This window comes from Mustela lutreola, chromosome 12 (genome assembly GCF_030435805.1).
Source record: "Mustela lutreola isolate mMusLut2 chromosome 12, mMusLut2.pri, whole genome shotgun sequence".
NCBI lineage: Eukaryota > Metazoa > Chordata > Mammalia > Carnivora > Mustelidae > Mustela > Mustela lutreola.
The window spans coordinates 1,081,483-1,098,993 of NC_081301.1; the positions used below are offsets into that span (position 1 = coordinate 1,081,483).

Genomic DNA, 17,511 nt, shown 5'->3' on the forward strand with positions numbered 1-17,511 from the left:
TTCCTCACAGTGTGATTAGCTGGGGCCGGAGCAGGAGGATGGTGGTGGGGAGCCGCACGGTGTCTGCCTGGGTCCCCGCATCGCCTTTCCAGGCATTGTAACCACTCGCTAAGCTAAGCCTGCAAAGGTCAGCGGCCCCCAAGGACTTACGGGGAGTAGGCTCTCTGGCCCATCACGACCCGGGATGGGGGCACAGCCCTTCCCCCAGCTCCCTGAGCCTCCTGGGGTTTGCCCTCCACTTCCCAGAACGGAGGCAGAGGGAGCCACCTGCACTGCCCCTTGGGGCTGGACAGGGAGATGGTGGTGGGTTTCCCATCCAGTGGTTCCCGGACGTCTGTTGAAGTCCTGCGCAGCTGCACTGCCAGAGCGTCTGGAACGGGAGCAGCCCGTTACCAGGACACCTGGTCTCCCGTGGTATCTTCTTGGGAACCCTACCCAGTTCAGCACAGAACATGTCCGCATCTGGCGTGCTCATCACCCCCTCTGGCACCATCCCCTGCCCCAGAACGTGGCTCTAGGAGAGGCTGTACCTGTGCTGCCCGCTGAGGCCTATCTGGCTGGCAGACTGGGACCCAAAGGACCACGCTGCATTCTGTCCGGCCTGGGCAAGGGCAGCCCCCCTCGGACCCCACTGGGCTGATGGCGGATATGGGAGACAGGTCCAGCGTGGTGGGAGGGAACCCAGGGACACTCACAGAAAAGCGGTTTATTTACATCACACGTTCTCGCAATGGGTCCTCTGGCCAGCCCTTGTGGTCGGGCCCCAGGCGCTCCTTCGTGCCCCCACCCCCGGTCCAGCCTGTACGGCCCAGCTGTGTGGCCCAGCCATGGCTGGGGGCCCTGGGGCAGCCGTCACGAGTACCTGGTGTTGGAGATCTCCTTCCAGAGCAGGGTCTTGAGGTGGCTCAGCACCAGCGAGTGGTGCGCCTCCACCTGGCTGGCCAGCCCGCTCAGCGTGGTGCAGGTGCGCAGCTGGCGGCCCAGCTCCTCCCGCAGGTCGGCAGGGGCGCCGGGCAGCAGGTAGTCCCGCAGCAGCTCACACACCTTGGCCAGGTTAGGCTGGATGAGGTCGCCCTTGCATTGGCGCACGAGCTTGTCGCAGGGTGCCCTGCAGTCCCGGCCATAGGTGCAGTCAGCGCTGTGCCTGCAGGGCCGGCCCTGCAGGAAGCGGCGTACGGTGGCCTCGGGCGCGACCTGTTGCAGGTCTGCCATCTTGAAGTCGTACTGGGCCGTGTAGCCCACGTTGGCCAGCGTGGTCTCGCACATGTAGAAGGTCCCGTAGGCACCGTGGAAGAGCTCCTCCACGAACTCCAGCAGCCCGATGGCGATCTTGGCCCTCCAGGGCCACGCGGGCCCCAACCACTGCTGGAGCACCGTGTGCAGGGCAGGGGGCAGCAGTGGGCGCAGCAGGGTCGGGAGAGCGGCTCCGTGCCAGGAGCTGTGGGGGATCCCCTCGGTGACATAGAGGTCCCCGCACGATCCCAGCAGCCGGGATGCATGCTCCTCCTGGAGAGACAGCAGCAGCAGGAACTCGTTCCGTTGGAGCAGGGCCCACACCGACTTGGCCTCGGCCAGCGACACCCTGCTGTCCTTGTTGAAGTCGGCCATGAGCAGGACCTGCCCGACCAGCGCGGGCAGGGAGGGCAGGTCTCCCAGATTCGCCTGACATTTGGGACCCAAAGAAAGGGAGACCGAGTCATTTCAGGACCAGCAAGCCTGGCCTGGTGGTGGGTTTCTGCATTGGCAGATGCCACCTTGACCTAGTTGGCTTGGACCCCTGGGAGTCTGCCGGACAGGCTGCACATGGGACCCCAGTGCTTCTGCCAGCCTGGGAGAGCCCGGCGTCCAAGCACGCGCATGGAGGGAACCACCGGGCGCTGTGGGAAGCCCCCTCGCTGACCACAGGAGCATTGTCCTTTCTCCAGGAGCTGCTCCTGGGGCTCCATGTCCCCATGTCTCCACAGTGCTCAGGGAGCTGAGGGTGGGCACTTGGGTCTGCTTCCCATGCGGAGAGTTCTCACCCCGCCCAGATGCCCTGGGTGGGTTGGCCCCAGGGGGGGGGGTGGATAGAAGGGGTCCTTTGCACCCAGTCATTGCTCGCTGACCCTGAGCCAGGGTCTGCCTGGAGCTGCGGTCCAGCCAGATGCCTGGACACTGCCGTGGCTCCCACCAGCCTGTCTCCTGCCCTGGACTCCACGGCTCCCAGGAACCAACTGACCTTGAGAAAGCTGAGGGTCATCTCTCGGAACTCCTTGATTGACGTCCCCCGGGTGGGCTTGTCGAACAGCAGCAGCTCCTGCCGGGGGGCTGGTTCCGACCTGGCCTTGGGGTCCAGGCCCTCCTCAATGCCACACTTAATGGTCACCTCCTTGCCCTGCCACAGCCCACTATACACCTGCATGGGGCCACAGGAGTCCTCAAGCTGACATCCCCTCCCGCTGCCCCCAGGGTGACCCCAGCCAGACCCCACAAGGCTCACCTGCTGCCCTGGGACAGAGGACAGACACGCTTTCCACTCCACCTCGTGCAGGCTGCACAGGTCCTGGCAGATGGAGCCAGAGATGATGCCCTTGCGGTACTGGTCACACTGGGCACAGGAAGGAGAACCAGGAAGTGGCCTGAGGCCGTGGGGCCCCTCCCCCAACATCCACAGGTTGCAGGTGAGGCCCCTGGTTCTTAAGTGGCTCCAGACCACTACAGCTGGGAACCAGGAGCCTTTGGCCATACCTGACCATGCTGGCAAGACCCTCTGCTCTGAGTCAGGGTCTCCCCAATGTGTGCTCTCCCCTGTAGCAGGAAGTAGGAGCAGCAGAGCCTGGGACACCATGGGGCCCGGGCCCTACCCCTGCCCCTGCCCCAAGGGTGGTGGAGGGGGCCAGGCCAGGCCACCTCCTTAGCCAGATGCCCTGGGAGCTGCTAGCAGCCAGAATCAGGCAGGGCTCTGGGCTCAGAGCAGCGGCTGCTTCCCTGCAGCCCCTGATCCCTGGGTCTGAGCTGACCCAAGCAGGAAGGTGGGGAAGCTGGAGTCCATGGAATCAGGTTCGGTCCCCCCCACCCCCCCCCAACAGGGAGGCGCAGCCATCTGGAGCTGGGGGGGGTGCCTTCCTGGAAGAGCATCAGCGTTGCCATGGAGCCCAGGCCCTTGGCCGGGAGGAAGGAGCAGGAAGGAGTGTGGGCAGTGTGCAGGGCAGGGTGCCACCAGAGTGGGGGGGGGGGCGGAGCGCAGGCCGGGGCCAGAACCAGAGGCCCCACGAAGAAGGCATCTGCGTGTGGCATCAGAAAGCCACGGCCACTCATCAGGACGGCAAAGCAGCCGTGAGGAAACCCGTTCCACACACTTGCAGGGGGTTCCACAGGGGGCTGACTCTGAGCCCCAGAACCACCCCCCAGAACTGCAGGGCCTTTGAGGGGACCGGCTAAGGACGGGCTTCTGCCCGGCACCGCCCCTCCTCACCCATAGCTGGGAAGGAGCCTGGCTGCCTCGGGCGGAGGGGATCAGTGTGCCCCGTGGTCCTGGCCCATCAGGCTTGGGGCAAGTCGCCCGACCTCCCAGCCCGTTTCCCACCTGCAGGGGAGTGAGTACCTGCCAAACACCCAGAGCCCGTAGGAGCCCATGACCACTGGTCCACCCTTGGACACACCATGAACCCCCACAGCCTAGGACACCCCAGGGAGATACCCCTGGGCACACTGTTTCCTCGGGCTCAGAAATACCTGCCAACCCTCTAGGCTGCTGCTCCCTGCACCCCTGGGCCAGAATCCATCCCCCCGCTCCCGCCCCCCCTCATTCCTGCCCTGTGTCCCTCCCACCCCAAGAGCTCCCTCCAGCTCTCACCTGCCTCTCAGGGCCGGTGGCCACACCGCCGGCTCCGAGCCTTGCCCAGCCCCATCTCACCCTGAGCAGTCCAACAGCAGGGCCTCACCAACACCCACCCCCCACCCCCCCGGCCAGAGGCTCCATGTCTACCCTTACCTGTCTCCCAAGCCCCTGGACTGTGAGGGCAAAGCCATCAGTCCAGTGCCCAGCTCAGGCCTGGGCCCTGGAGGCCACTGGTGAGCTGTTCTGAAGTGTGCCGAGAACAGGCAGGAGGAGGTCTTTCCCCCGAGCATGGGCACTGCATCCTCGGTGTCCTGTGCCCGCCCAGCCCTCTGAGAAGGTACTCTGCCATCAGCTGGGGGGACTGGAGCCCGCCTGGCCTCCTGCAAATCCTGTCACAGGGGTTCTCCCACCTCTGGGCTTCCCCAAATTGGGCCCTGTGGGACCTTGGCCAGAGCAGACCTGCCTGCGCCCTTCCATGGCCAATGTCAGTCCCACAGAGTCCCCCAGGAGAGGCGACCCTCTTCATCTTACAGCAGGAGGAGCAGCTCCAGGCCCGGCCCGGGGCATCAGAACCCCGGCCATCAGCTCACTGGGGGCTTCAAACTCCCTGGGAAGGCCGGCCAGGGTGTGGGACGGGCTCAGAAGAATCAGGGCCTTGCCAGGGCCACTGGGGCTGGTGTGGCTGGTCCCTCCAGCCCAAGTCACAGGGTGTCCCACTAGGGGTGCACCCGTGAGGCCATGTGCCTTCCTGTGTACAGGCACACACAGGCTCATGACGCCTCCTCCCTCGTGCACACCCATGAGGCACACGTCACACTCACTCTGAGGCCACGGGCTGCCATTGAGCACGCCCCCCCACCCCTTGTTCCCCGCAAGGACCCTACCCACAGCCTCCTTTGGTGAGCCTCTGGCCCCAGGAGTTGCACTCAAGGTCCCCAACATCTGTTCACCCCAGGCTCCCTGCTTAAAGTCCTCCCCGCACACATCTCTGACCATCCCAGCCCTACTCTCCGTGCACCTGCAGCCCCACCACCACCACACCCACCGCCCTCGGCTGCATCTCAAAGTCCCCTGCTGGTCCCTCTGAGCATCCAGGGCCAGCTCTAAGTGGCCCCCGCACACGGGCCAGCACCAGGCAGGGAGGAGTCCGGCCGCAAGGCTGGCCCAAGGCGACACTTACGATAACCACCTGGCAGACGTGCCCTCGGCAGAGCTCCGCGTAGGACGAGTAGTGCACATACACCATCCAGCTGCCCACAAAGACGCCCAGCCAGACCAAGAAGACGTACTTGACCCTGAGGCCCGGGAGCCGGCTCTGATGGGAGAGAGGCCAGTGAGGGAGTGCCACATTCGGGGTGTGGGTGCCCCTGGCCGACCCCTTGACACTGGCACCCTGCCCGGCTCCGGCTTCCGAAGCGGCCCAGCAGACGGGTGTTCCCGGGTCTTCCTCCCCGGCCCCCTGCATCCTCGGTGCGCCCACTCTGGGGCAAGGGCCTCAGCCTGGTGCTCCCAGATTTTACATCTCATGAGCAGGCAAGAATAGATCTCCGACTGCAGGGGAACACACAGGAGGCGACTCTGTTTTGATGAATAAAGATATTTTTTACAAATTTCCCTCCTAGCTCATTTCATAATGACCTTTAACCTCTGCACAAGGTCAGGCTGGACACGGTCAGGATGGAAAATCCCTTGCCCCCTATACACACCCCCCGCACACCATCCTCTGACCAGTGGGCAGTTGTGGCTGAAGCAGGCCCAGCCCAGGACAGGGGGTGTTGGTGGGGACAGCAGGTGGAGGCTGTAGGTGCACAGGGCAGGCCTCAGCGGCCCAGCTGCCCTGTGAGCCTTGAAGAGACAGCACCTCAGACACCGCGAGTAGGCGGCATTGTCCCCAGAGCCAAAGAGGGACGCAGCCCAAGCGTCCACTGATGGCTGAATAGCTACACAAAACAGGGTACGTCCAACACTGTGGAAAATCATTCACTCTAAGAGGCAGGAATCCTGACACCGGCTACACCGCGTATGAACGAGGAGGACGTGGTCCCCAGCAAGGTCTGCCCGGTAGGGAGTGACCGATCCCAAAGGATCGACTCCCAAGAGGCTCTGGAGGAGTCGGACCCAGACACCGGGCGGGGGTCAGGGGTTAATGTCTAACAGGACAGAGTCCAGCGTGGGCAGACAGCCACGTTCTGGGGACGGATAGAGGGATGGTACACAACAGTGTGAACGCGCTGACGCCCCCAGACTGTGCACTTTAAAGCGGGTACGATCGTCACTTTTATGTCCTGTGTATGTACGCACAATGGAGAATAAGTAAGACGGCCCCTGGCCTACAGTGTGTGGGGTGGGGTGGAAACAGAGTCTCGGGGGCTCAGTCTCCAGCAGAATTACAGGTGTGAGGGGCCCAGACGCACCTGCAGCAGGTGGGCGGGGGCGGGGCCTCCCATCCAGCGCCCCGCCCCACCCCCCGCCCAGGCCAATCACAAGCCGCCTGCACTGGTCCAGGAGGGCCCGCCCAGGGGCCACGGTTACCAATGTTCACTTGGGCGGGGGTTGGGGGAGACCCCCAGAGCAAGGGGCTAGGACCCAGGGGCCAGCTGGAGGCTGGAGGCCCCACCTCCAAAGGAGGTGCTACGCGTCCTCTCCGACTCCAACCACCCCGTGCCCCACTCGGCAGCGACTCCAGTCCTTTTCGCCCTGGGGCCTGCTTAGCCAAAGGCAGGGGCTGGCTTTCCCGTGAGGACAGGGCAGGGGCAGGCAGCTGCGGTTCCCTTCACGGCTCCTGCAGGAGAGACGGGGGCCTCACCTCCTGCATTCCCGGGCACCTATTCACAGAGCTGGCCCTCCTGGGAAGGGCTGCAGCAGGAGGACCCCTGAGACCACCAGGGATGGGCTCGGGGCCTCAGTAGCCACTGAGAGCAGCAAGGACTGGGGTGCGCTGGGCAGAACGAGAGGGCTGGGCCTCGGGCCCCCATGTCCTGCACCACATCTGCTTCCGTCAGATTTGTTCAAAAGGGAAAACAGGAAAGCAAAGAAACGGCGGGTGGGGGACTGCAGGGTGTTGTTTTGCCAGGACAAGGTCCCAAGACTTCCGGCTGGCAAAGAACAATGCTGTTGGTGGGGGTGAGTCCGGCCTTGAGGAGGCCTGGCAGCCGGGGGGGGGGGGGGGGGGCACCGGCAGCCTGGAGGAGGGCAGGCTGGAGCAGCGCTGGACCTGGGGCTGACCCTGGGGTGGACCGAGGCTCACAGAGGGACAACAGCCACACCCCAGCCAGACACCCACCCACTCCACCAGGCTCTCCCAGGACACCGTCCCCACCTGGCCAGCTCCAACTGTGCCGACAGCCTGCTCTTAGATGGGTACTTCCTCTAGGAGCAGTCCCAGGCCCCCATGAGTCCCCCATGAGTGAGCCCCCAGGACAGGGCAGGTCCTGCGTTTCAGTGCATCCCATGCAACCACTCGCCAACGCCACAGGCCGCTGGCTCCTGGTGAAGCCACTGACTCCGGGTCAGTAACAGCCACGTTACCCACAGGCCAGTGCCCCCCATGCACAATGGCTCCAACCCTGAATGTGACCTGACAATAGCAGGTAGGCGGGGCTGGCTCAGATCCCTGGGAAACAGCCTGCCCTGAGTGCTAGGGCAAGCTCTGGGCCACCCAGGCAGCAACCTGGTCAAGTCCCCTCCCTCAGGGGACCGGGGGGGGGGGGGCAGTGCACAGCTCACTTCCTGGCCTAGGGGGTCCTCAGACCCCCTCAGCACCCACCTTGCCTACTGCTGGCCCAAGACCAGGATGCACCCAGGCGGGCCAGGGGGGTGTCCCACACAAACACAAAACCCGAATGTCTCCTGGCTCTGAGGCTTTTCCCCCTGGGGCGGGAGCTGAGGACAGCCAGGCCCCAGGACCAAGGGCACGACCCTGGCAGGGACCCTGTTTCCCTGGCCCCAGGACAGCCTGGGGAGGCTAGGGAGGTGTGGGCTGCTTGAACATTACTGTGCCCAAGGCCATCTCAGGGTGGGCCTGGCTCCGACCACCCAGAGCAAACGCGACAGGCTTCTCAACGGGGTCCCCAAGGGAGCCTGGGCTTCCCCAGCAGACAGCGGCCCCGGTAGGGCCGGTGACTTGTCCAAGGTCATGGTGGAGTCAGGCACACCCCCACGCTCGGGCTGGCTGGGAGATGACCCCGGGGAGGTTCTGTCTTTCTGAGAGCGTTTCTGTGTCTCCCAAGTCTTCCATTACAGAAAAGCAAACCTTACCTCTTTAAAGTGGGGAAAGAGACAAGGACCAGGCGTGGTTTCTGGGCCTCCGGGGTGGGGGCCGCGCGGGGGAGGGGGTCCAGCCGTGGGGGAGGGGCTTCTTCAGTCCCGGGGGCAGGGTCTGCCAGCCCGCAGCATCCACCGCCCCTCCGCCCGCCCCATCAACGCCCCCTCCCCAACCCCTCCCGGCCCCACAGCCGCCCCAAGGCCACGCAGCGCGTGGAACCCCGCGGCCCGCAGCCGGCCCCCGGCTGGCCGCCGCGGCCTGCACCAAAGCCAGGCAGGCGGGCGCCTACCTGCAGGCCCTTGGAGAAGGGGCAGAAGAGCACCAGGTGCGCCAGGCGCCGCAGCCGCCGCATGGTGGGCCCCCGGCGTGCGCGGGCCCGGCTCGGCTCGGCCTCAGCCCCGCGGGCCGGCCCGCAACGGCCGCCCTCCGCCGCCGCCTCCCCGCGCGCCCGCGGCCGCGTCCACGTCCACGTCCACGCGAGGGCGCACTCCGCCGGCCGGCCCGGGCGGGGGCGGGGGCGCGGGGCCGGGGAGGGGGAGGGGCGCGGGGCCGGGGAGGGGGAGGGGCGCGGGGCCGGGGCGGTGGGAGCGCGGCGGGGGCGCGCGGGGGAGGGGCGACCGCGGCCCCGCCCCTCCCCGCGCGCCCCCGCGCGCCCCCCCCACTCCCCCCCCCCCCGGATCTAGGCGGCGGGGCTGTCACCGCGGCGGTCTCGGAGGCCCGGGCGGAGGGGGAGGGGCGGGGAGGGGCGACGCGTGGTGGCGCGCGGGGGCGAGGCCCGGGCCTGGCGGGGCGGTGGACGCGGTGCGAGCGCGCGCGGCTCGGGCCGGCGGCGCCTCCGGGCCGGCTCTGTCCGAGCCCCCGCAGCCCCGGCCCTGCTCGTCGCCCCGCGTCCAGAAACTGGACGCGGCGGGGCGGCCTCGGGGTCGGGCCTGTCTCCAGCACCAGCAATTCCGTGCCCTGGGCCCGGGCTGGGTCAGCGTTCGCCGCGGACGTGGGGTGGCCAGGGCGCAGCCGCCGTGAACTTCCGCGCCGCGTTCCGCGTGCAGGTTTCTCCCGCGCGGGAGGCCTGTGGGCAGGTGCGCTGCGCACTCCCGCCGGCCCCGACCCCTGCTGCTGCCCATGGGGGCGCGCGCAGCCGGGCCTCCGCGCTCCGCAGTTCCCCGTGGACAGACGGTGCTGAACCACCTTATAGATCTTCTCGCCCGAAACCTACATTTAATTCTTTCCCGTCGAATCTGACTGTAGGGTTTGTTTCCTTGTTCCGGTCCGGGAGTCCCCCGACTTCCAGATACCACTGCGCACCAAGATGCTCCGCCTGACCCGGGGCTTGTCTTTCAGTGAGCACGAGCTCCTCACCATGAAGTCCAAGTGACCCGTTTTTCTCGTTTACAGTCTGCGCGCCTCTTGCCTGCCGTGTCTGAGAAATCCGACTAACCCAGCAGCGCAACATCTGCTGTGTTTTTTTCTAGGGTTTTCTCTACAGCAGTGTCTCCCCTTACCCTTGGTCTCAGTTCCCGTGGCGGCCCGGTCCGGGCGCAGGTGACCCTCCTTCGGACGGATGCCCGGCCTGCAATGGCTTCCCGCTGCGCCACGCACCTGCGCCCCGCACCTCCCTCCTGCCGCCGTGTGGGCCTCTCGTCCTCGCATGCTGTCCAAGAGGGGTGAGCCCAGGGCAACATGGCATCTGGAGAGGGAGAACACAGCCATGTGACTCTATCGCAGCGCACGGTTACTGTGGCCCCATTTTACTAACAGCTGCCTGGTCATTCCCTTCCTGTGCCTCCTGTACAAGCTGACCTCGACTGCGGCTCAGGCCCTGCGGGAGAGGACGGAGTCCGTATAGGGGTCAGCACTCTCCGTGGTTTTCTCCGTGGTTTCAGGCGGCTGCTGGGGGGGGGGGGTTCCATGTAGGTCGATGATTCTGTTTGAAGCTAACTTTTGTCCATGGTGCGGGTTATAGGGCAAGGTAGGATTTTGTGTTTTGGTTTTGTGTTTTGGGGTGTTGGGCTTTTTTGCACATGGGTGTCTGTTTGTTCTAACAAATTTGTTGAAAGATGAGCTCCTGTGTGATTCTGTGGCAGAGTGCTGCATGGGCCACGGCCCTGCACCGGGGGACAGGCTTTTGGCAGGTTCCCCCCGGCCGGATTCCCAGCGATGCTGTGGGCACCACAGTGACTTCTCTGCCATCCTGGGACCCACGGTCTCTGCCTGGGGACGGGGGCCTCCAGCTCAGCCCTAGCGGGTCTCCCCATGTCTGCTCTTCAGGCCGTCCTGTGGCAGACTCCCTGTGTACATCACCGCATGGCTTCTGTCACCTGATGGGACCCTGGCTGGCACAGGTCAGGTGCAGAAAGGGACTCAAGCTTCTTTACCAAACTTACCAACACTCACTGCACTCCACACTTTGGACCACGGGCTCACCCTCAACCAGATGCTCATTACCCTTGAACTTCGGGCCATGCCAGCCCATGGGAGAGTCCCAGCGGCTGGACCAGAAGGAAGTTTATATCTGTAGTCCCCTTTTTGGACCCCCAGGCTGGCCAAAGGATGCCCTGCTCTGGAGGGTCTGGATGGGATCCTGATGGCCCAACCCCCACCCTTTCATCCTGGTCTTTACCAAGGAGGTGTTTCAACCATGGGGCCCAGGCCGGGAAGAGGGCCCAGAGTTGGAGCCAGAAATCTTCATCCATGAACTTGGGAGAAGGCTGTCCCAAGGCTCAGCAACAGCAGGGACCGGGGCGGCAGGACATGTGAACCAGCCCACTGTGGGTGGCCTTTGTGATACAAGGAGCGCGGTTGTCAGATGACAGGAGAGAACTGACACACGCATCCCGTACGGTGTCAGGGGCCACAAGGGCATGACCAGCCGGCGGCTCGGCTTGGGAAAGCAGCCTGTGCTGAGGGAGGAGCCCAGAGACCAGGTTGAAGTCTGATGGAGTCAGGTTGCCAGGAGCTGGGGCTCACTGTCTGGGGATTGTGAGACGGGGGACCCCGCTGTGGGCAGGAGTCCCGTCTGCTATGCAGTGACCACCTCTGCATCCGGAGTACGAAATCTGATGTGTCGCCCCTCCTCTGGGAAGTGGGGCCACGAGGGATCTGTGGGGGCAACAGTGGCCCACGGGGCGGTGGGGCTGCTCGGTGGGTAGAGAGCAAGCACCTGCCGTCCTGGGCATTCAGAAGTGACCCAGAGTCAGCCAGCGGCTGTCACTTATGCCCACGGTGCGCAGCCCCAAAGTGGGGTATCTTTTTTTTTAATTGTATTTATTTATTTGACACAGAGAGATCACAAGTAGGCAGAGAGGCAGGCAGAGAGAGAGGAGGAAGCAGGCTCCCGACGGAGCCGAGAGCCTGATGTGGGGCTTGATCCCAGGACCCTGGGATCATGACCTGAGCCGAAGGCAGAGGCTTTAACCCACTGAGCCACCCAGGCGCCCCAAGTGGGGTGTCTTTAAAGTGTGATTTTGCAAGTGGCAAACCATGCTGGTTTCCTGGGGCTGCTGTGACAATGTCACGGACTGAACGGTTGACGACAAAGGGACCGATTCTCCCAGTTCTGGAAAGAAGTCTGCAGGCAAGGTGTCGCGGGCTCGGCCTCCCTCTGCAGGCGCCGGGGGACAGTCGCTGCCTCTGCGGGCTGCCGGGGGACCGTCGCTGCCCCTGCGGGCGCCGGGGGACCGTCGCTGCCCCTGCGGGCGCCGGGGGACCGTCGCTGCCCCTGCGGGCTGCCGGGGGACCGTCGCTGCCCCTGCGGGCTGCCGGGGGACCGTCGCTGCCCCTGCGGGCTGCCGGGGGACCGTCGCTGCCCCTGCGGGCGCCGGGGGACAGTCGCTGCCCCTGCGGGCGCCGGGGGACAGTCGCTGCCAGGGTTGTGGGCCATCCTTGCCGCTCCGGGACGCGTAGCTGCGTCCCTGGGCCTCCGCTCGCCCTCTCGCAGGCTGCCTGTGCCCCTGTGTGTCCCCTCTCTGCCTTTGTGTCCTCACATGGTCTTCCAAGAGCTATTTCCAAAGGGGGCGCGTTCTGACTTCCCGGCGGATATAAATCTGGGAAGCCGGGAGCACCCTCCCACTCACCGCACAGAGGGAACAGCCGAGAGTTCCTGTAAGTTGAGGGGCCCCAGAATGCAAGCGGCTTCATCAGGAGCAGCGCGTGTTTGTCTTCCACGCAGCACGCCGAGGCCTGGGAACCCATGCTGTCCAGGGACTTAAACTCCTGCCCTTTTCGTGTTGGTGTTCTCAAGACATGGTTTCTGTCTTGGAGTCGAAAGTGGCTGCTCCAGCCCCAGCCGTCACCTCCACACTCCAGCAAGAGGAAGCTCAAGCCTTTCCATTTAAGGACCTGGACCTCTGTTCCCACTTTGGTCTCCGTCCCTGCAAGCTTCGTCACATGACCAGCCTGGCTGCAGAAAAGTGTGGAAACGTCGTCCTCCTCTGGAGAGACATGTGTCCCACGGAGCTGGGACCCCGTAGTCTTGGGCACAAGTCACAGGAAAAACGGAGAAATGGAGACTTGGGCCCCTGGACACATCACCCTTCCAGTAGCCCATCCCCCTGCCCCAGGCCCCAAGTGGCCTTGGACTGAGGTCAGGGGTCACATCATCCCCTTCAGACAGGCATTCTAGGAGGGGCAGAGAATAGGGGCCCAGCACATGCTGGGGACTGTCAGGCCTGGGGAAGGCGATGTCCGCACAGAGACCTAGAGGAGGAGCGCGGGGGTGGGGCCAGGGAGGATCGGGCTTCCAGGCAGAGGAACAGAGTGCGCGGAGGCCCGGAGGCAGCCGCTTGGACCAGTAATGGAACTGTACGTGTTCCAGCGGGGTGTGGAGGGGGAGGGCTCCGCTGGCAGCAGTCCTGAGGAGGCTTGGTGGGGAGTCTGGACGTGGAACTTCAGCCCGGGGAGCCTAGGATTCCGTGGAAACCTGCCCAGACCAAGGGCCAGTGCCCCAGAGGGCTCCCTCTGGCTAGGAAAAGAGGCTGGAGCACAGGGTTTTGCCTGAGGGCCGCTGGTAGCCCAGGGCCCCTCCCCAGCAGGGCTGTGCTTTCTATGCATGCAGAGAAGAGACACTTTCAGTGCGGGGGGGGGGGGGGGTGCTGGAGGGGGAGGTGGTTGCTTCCGGAGAAAAGAGGACGCTTGGGAGATCTCATGACAGTAGGGGCAGCCCTCCAGGCCAGGGGGATGTGTGCAGGGGTTGGGGGGGTCGGGAAGGACAGGCTGGATACTGTCAGGAGTGGAGGGCCACCTCCCCAGGCACCTGGGGCCATCTCTGTCTGCCTGGGGACAGCCGGGGCAGGAGTCACAGGGCTCCCAGACGACAGTCCCACTGTGTCCTCTCCTCTCAGAAGGGCGCCGGCTGGGATACAGGGCCCATCCAGGCAATCCAGGGTGCCCTCCCCGGAGATCCTTGGTCATCTCTGCAAATGTCACCAGTAAGGTCACACCCCTAGGGGGACATAACTGCGGTGTGGGAGCGTCATTCCTCCCACTACAGGGACAAAAACGAATTGCAAAGCCAAGCCACGTGTGTAGAATGAGACTGTTTGTTCGTCATGAGCCTGTGTGTCGTTAGTAAACGTGCGTGTGCACGTGTGTGTGCGTGCACACTAGAACACACGTGCACTTGTCCACCCTGGCTAAGGACAGGCCACGAGAAGGTGGCCAACAGCCGTGACTCCTTCAGGGGATGCGGAGGGCTGCCGTCCCGTCTGGAGTAACACACGCCCGGATTCGGTATTTCTAAATGATCATACCTTGCTTGTGTACTTCAGAGGGGGGCAGGCGGAGGGAGGAAGGGTCACCCCCGGCTCGGCTGAGGGTCTTGCAGCTCAGCGTGTGGTGGCCCTCGGGTCCAGCTCTGTCCACGACGGCGGCGCCTTCCAGACCTCACGCTGGCAGAGACGGCGTTCGGTGACCAGTGACCAGTGACGGGGCCGAACACCATGTGACCGAGACAGATGGGCGAGAATAGGCATGACCGTGACTATTTCCACAGCGATGACTTTGGTATCGCCTGGGGATAGACCGGCAAACGTCCATGTGATTGTGGGATTTTTTTAGGGGCATGCGTGTGTGTCAGCCCTGCGCCCTGCGCAAACCTGTCATCATTGCTGCTGATCGCAACTGTTCTTACTTTTGGTTACTGGGGCTGGATCCTGTCTCCAAATGGACGTGTTGAAGTTCTGACCGTCCCCGTGGGATGCTGTTAGGAGGGGTCCTTGGGGCTGGTGGGGTTAGTGCCCTTGTGAGCAGAGACCCGAGTTCTCCCCACCCTCCGTCTCTGTCTCCCCACCTACCTCCACCTGCGAGGGCACACGAGATGGTGGCCCCACAGCAGGCCACGAGAGCTCTCCCCTGGAGCCCACACCAATCCCATGACCTGACTCCAGACCCTGAGGAGGGCGTGCCCGGGGCCTGAGCCACGAGGCTGGGTTGTTCTGGGCGGCCCGACCTTGGCCAGCGGTGCACCGGCCTCTCTCGACAGAATCCGAGTCCTCTGGGCCCTTCCTGGGGCCTTGCTGGTCCGAGCGAAGTTTTAAGTGTGTTTTCACCTTGATGGTCCATAAAAGAACTTGTCTGGTCGTGGTAACAAAAAAAAAAAGCTTCCCTCCGACCCCAGACAGACTAGTTTCCGCCCAGCATCTTGGGTTTCTCAAGGGGCTTCATGCTGGGTTGTGGCCCTGGGGATTGGGGGGTGGGGGTCCCAGGGCAGACCCACAGGGCCCCGGAAGATGGGCTTCTCCTATAGAAGGGGCTTGGTCAGTCTGAGCGCCCACTTCATGGGCTGCCCCAGGTTCTATTGCCTGAACGGACCCTAATTTACGGAACCCGTTGCCTCTTGATGGGCATGTAGGGTGGTCTGAGCATTCTCCCTCCTGAGCGAGGCTGGGTGAGTGGCCTCCTGGCTGAATCCATACCGATTCTGCAATTATTAACTAGAGGACAGGTCCCTGCAGGTGACATTCTGGGTCAAAGGCTTTATCTCCCTGGCTTCAGTGATAAACAGTCTGCAGAGCCCCAAGCCGCCCCACTGGGGCCCTAGCTAGTCCTGGGGGCGTCCAGCTGGCTGCTCCCCGCCCCCACGCCCACCCTGTTCTTCGTTCAGTCCCAGAATGCATCTGCTCTTGCCTGCCTCTGAGCTTTTATGAATGCTGTTCCCTCCACAGGGACTTCCAGGTACCTCCCACCCCCACCCAACAGAGGCCCTTCTGGTCTGACAGGTCGCTGGGCCCCCTGGATGCTGGGACTCCCTGCAGACCTGCCTCACCCCCACCCACGTCCGGGTCTCCATGGGACTCTGCGCTCCCTGTGCCCAGGGCCGTGTCTGCCTCTGTCCCAGACCTCTTTAGACCTTGGGAGCTCTGGACCTCCAAGACTGACCTCCTCCACCCAGGAGAAACTCCTGCAACACGGGGGGTTGGGGGAGGGGCACGTTTAGAGAAGGAGGGGGAGGGGGAAGGGGAGATGGAGGGAGGAAGTGTGGAGGGAACCATGAGATTGGAATAAGAATATTTGCGGAGCGGGCTGGAGGAGTGGGACCCCCGGCAGCCGTGGGGGGCGCGGGGGTGTGGGGGGCGGCATCAGAGCGGGGCTGAAGGCTGGCACGGCGGCCTGTGGCCCTGAGGGGTTGCTCACTGCCCCTGAGACCCAGCTTGGCCACCTGTAAGGCAGGGAGGAAGAGTCTCTTTTAGAGCTCCCGCGAGAGCCCGTCGGGGCCCTACGCCAGATTCTCACGGGCTCTGAGCGCGCAGTCTCTGGGGCGTTACATTCCCACCCCGGCCTCAAGCTCTAGATCGGTGGTGGCCCCCCCGAGGCCCCTGCTCTGGGCAAGCCGACACCCACGTCGTAAGGACCCTCCAGCAGCCCCGCGGTCCAAGCGTCCGGGGGCCCCGCAGCCGGCACCAGCATGGGAATCCCCCAGCCCCAGCGAAGAGGACCACGTGCCTGGCTGACATTTTGACACAAGGTCAGAGTGACCCCGAGTCAAAACCACATCACCATGCTGCTCCTGAATTCTGGACCATAGAACCATTCAGGGCTTTAAGCTGCTCTAGCTTGGGGTCACACAGCGGCGGGTAAGGGTTACAGGACAGTTTTAGAATCGGACGTGCAGAAAAGCATCTTCCATGGGGAGGACGTCCTGAAAATCAGAAGAGCAAGGTACAGAGAGTCCAGGATGCATTTTATCTTATTTTCTCTAATGTACTTGTTTCTAGAGAGGGTCAGGAGAGAGGCAGGGGAGAGAACAAGAGGCAGACTGCACGGACCCGTCACAGGGCTCTGTCTCATGACCCTGAGATCGTGACCTGAGCCGAAATCAAGAGTCGGATGCCTGGAGCGCCTGGGGGGGAGAGGGGGCGGGCTCCGTGGGTGAAGCGTCTGCCTTCAGCTCCAGTCAGGATCCCAGAGGCCTGGGATCGAGCCCCGTGGCGGGCCCCCTGCTCGGCGGGAGGCCTGCATTTCCCTCTCCCTCTGCTGTGCTCTCTCCAGCTCCTTTCTCAAATAAATAAAATCTCAAAAAATAAAAAGAGTCGGACGCTTAATGACTGAGCCCCCAGGCGCCCCAGAAAGGCATGTAGAGAGAACTCCTCAGCATCGGGAGAAGCAGATGGCCGCACACTGTGGCAGGAGCTGGCTGCCTCCCGGGGTCAGCCCCACCAGCTCCCCCCTCCTCCCCCGGGCCCCAACGCTGTGTCCCATGCCAGACGCACACAGGACTTCTGGTCCTTGAGAAGCTCCTGCTCTCTTTTCTGGCCTAAAGTTCTCTTCCCTGACTTCTTGCCCTGGTGTTCGTCTGTCAGGCCATGGGGAGACCGCACCTCCTGCAGGTAGCCAACCTGGGCTGCAGCAGCCGCCTCCCCCCGCCCCATCCCAGCAGAGCCAGCTGCTGGCCAGGGCCCCTGCCCTCTTAGGCGCACGAACAGTGAGCTTCCCCAGGACCAGCACTTGGCGTCTTATGCTCTGGATTCTGGAACCAGCCCGGAGAGAGCCGCGAGTGAATTTTCCGGGGCCTCTGCAATGAATGACCAGAGACGGTTACTTAAAACAGCAGAACTGTATTCTCAATGTTCTGAGGCCAGAAGTCCAAGCTCCGGGTTCGGGCAGGGCTGTGCTCCCTCGGGAGGCTCTCAGGAAGGTGTTGCCTGCCTCTGTGGGCTCCCACGTCTCCTGGTGCTCCTGGGCTCTGGCCTCTCCCTGTGTCTGTCTGTCTCTTCTCTCATCTCCTGCAGGGACACTGGTCCTCTCACTTAGGCACGCCCAGATAGTCAGGATGACCCACTCATCTCTAGGTCCTTAGTTCAATGTATCTGCAAAGACCTTTTCTCCAAATAAGGTCCCCCTTCCTGGGCACTGGATAAGGAAGTGGACACTGTCCGTCCCACTCTAGGTGGCCAGTGTGCTGGACACCCATGAGCCCCTCCCGCTGCCGAACCAG

At 63.8% G+C, this 17,511-nt stretch overlaps 1 protein-coding gene and 1 long non-coding RNA gene across 8 annotated transcripts; one reads left to right on the forward strand and one right to left on the reverse strand.

Moving 5' to 3' along the window:
* Window positions 1–98: 98 nt before the first annotated feature.
* On the reverse strand, window positions 99–9,598 carry DIPK1B (divergent protein kinase domain 1B). Of its 6 annotated transcripts, none has more exons than XM_059141994.1 (6): window positions 9,298–9,598; window positions 5,010–5,135; window positions 2,480–2,587; window positions 2,219–2,395; window positions 863–1,662; window positions 99–370 (listed from the first exon to the last, which is right to left on the reverse strand). In XM_059141994.1, exons 1-6 carry the CDS (start codon window positions 9,532–9,534, stop codon window positions 109–111), a joined length of 1,710 nt encoding a protein of 569 aa, XP_058997977.1. In that variant the 5' UTR covers window positions 9,535–9,598; the 3' UTR covers window positions 99–108. The 6 variants fall into 6 exon arrangements, with proteins under 6 accessions (XP_058997977.1, XP_058997976.1, XP_058997978.1 ...); XM_059141993.1 differs by having other exon boundaries at window positions 5,001–5,135; XM_059141995.1 differs by lacking the exon at window positions 9,298–9,598 and adding an exon at window positions 8,374–8,524 and having other exon boundaries at window positions 5,001–5,135.
* On the forward strand, window positions 8,869–16,602 carry LOC131812439 (uncharacterized). Of its 2 annotated transcripts, XR_009346348.1 has the most exons (5): window positions 8,869–9,130; window positions 9,554–9,745; window positions 15,181–15,251; window positions 15,862–16,041; window positions 16,292–16,602. It is a non-coding gene; the product is annotated as an uncharacterized LOC131812439 (long non-coding RNA). The 2 variants fall into 2 exon arrangements; XR_009346349.1 differs by lacking the exon at window positions 9,554–9,745 and having other exon boundaries at window positions 8,876–9,130; window positions 16,292–16,596.
* The last annotated feature ends 909 nt before the right edge of the window (window positions 16,603–17,511 follow it).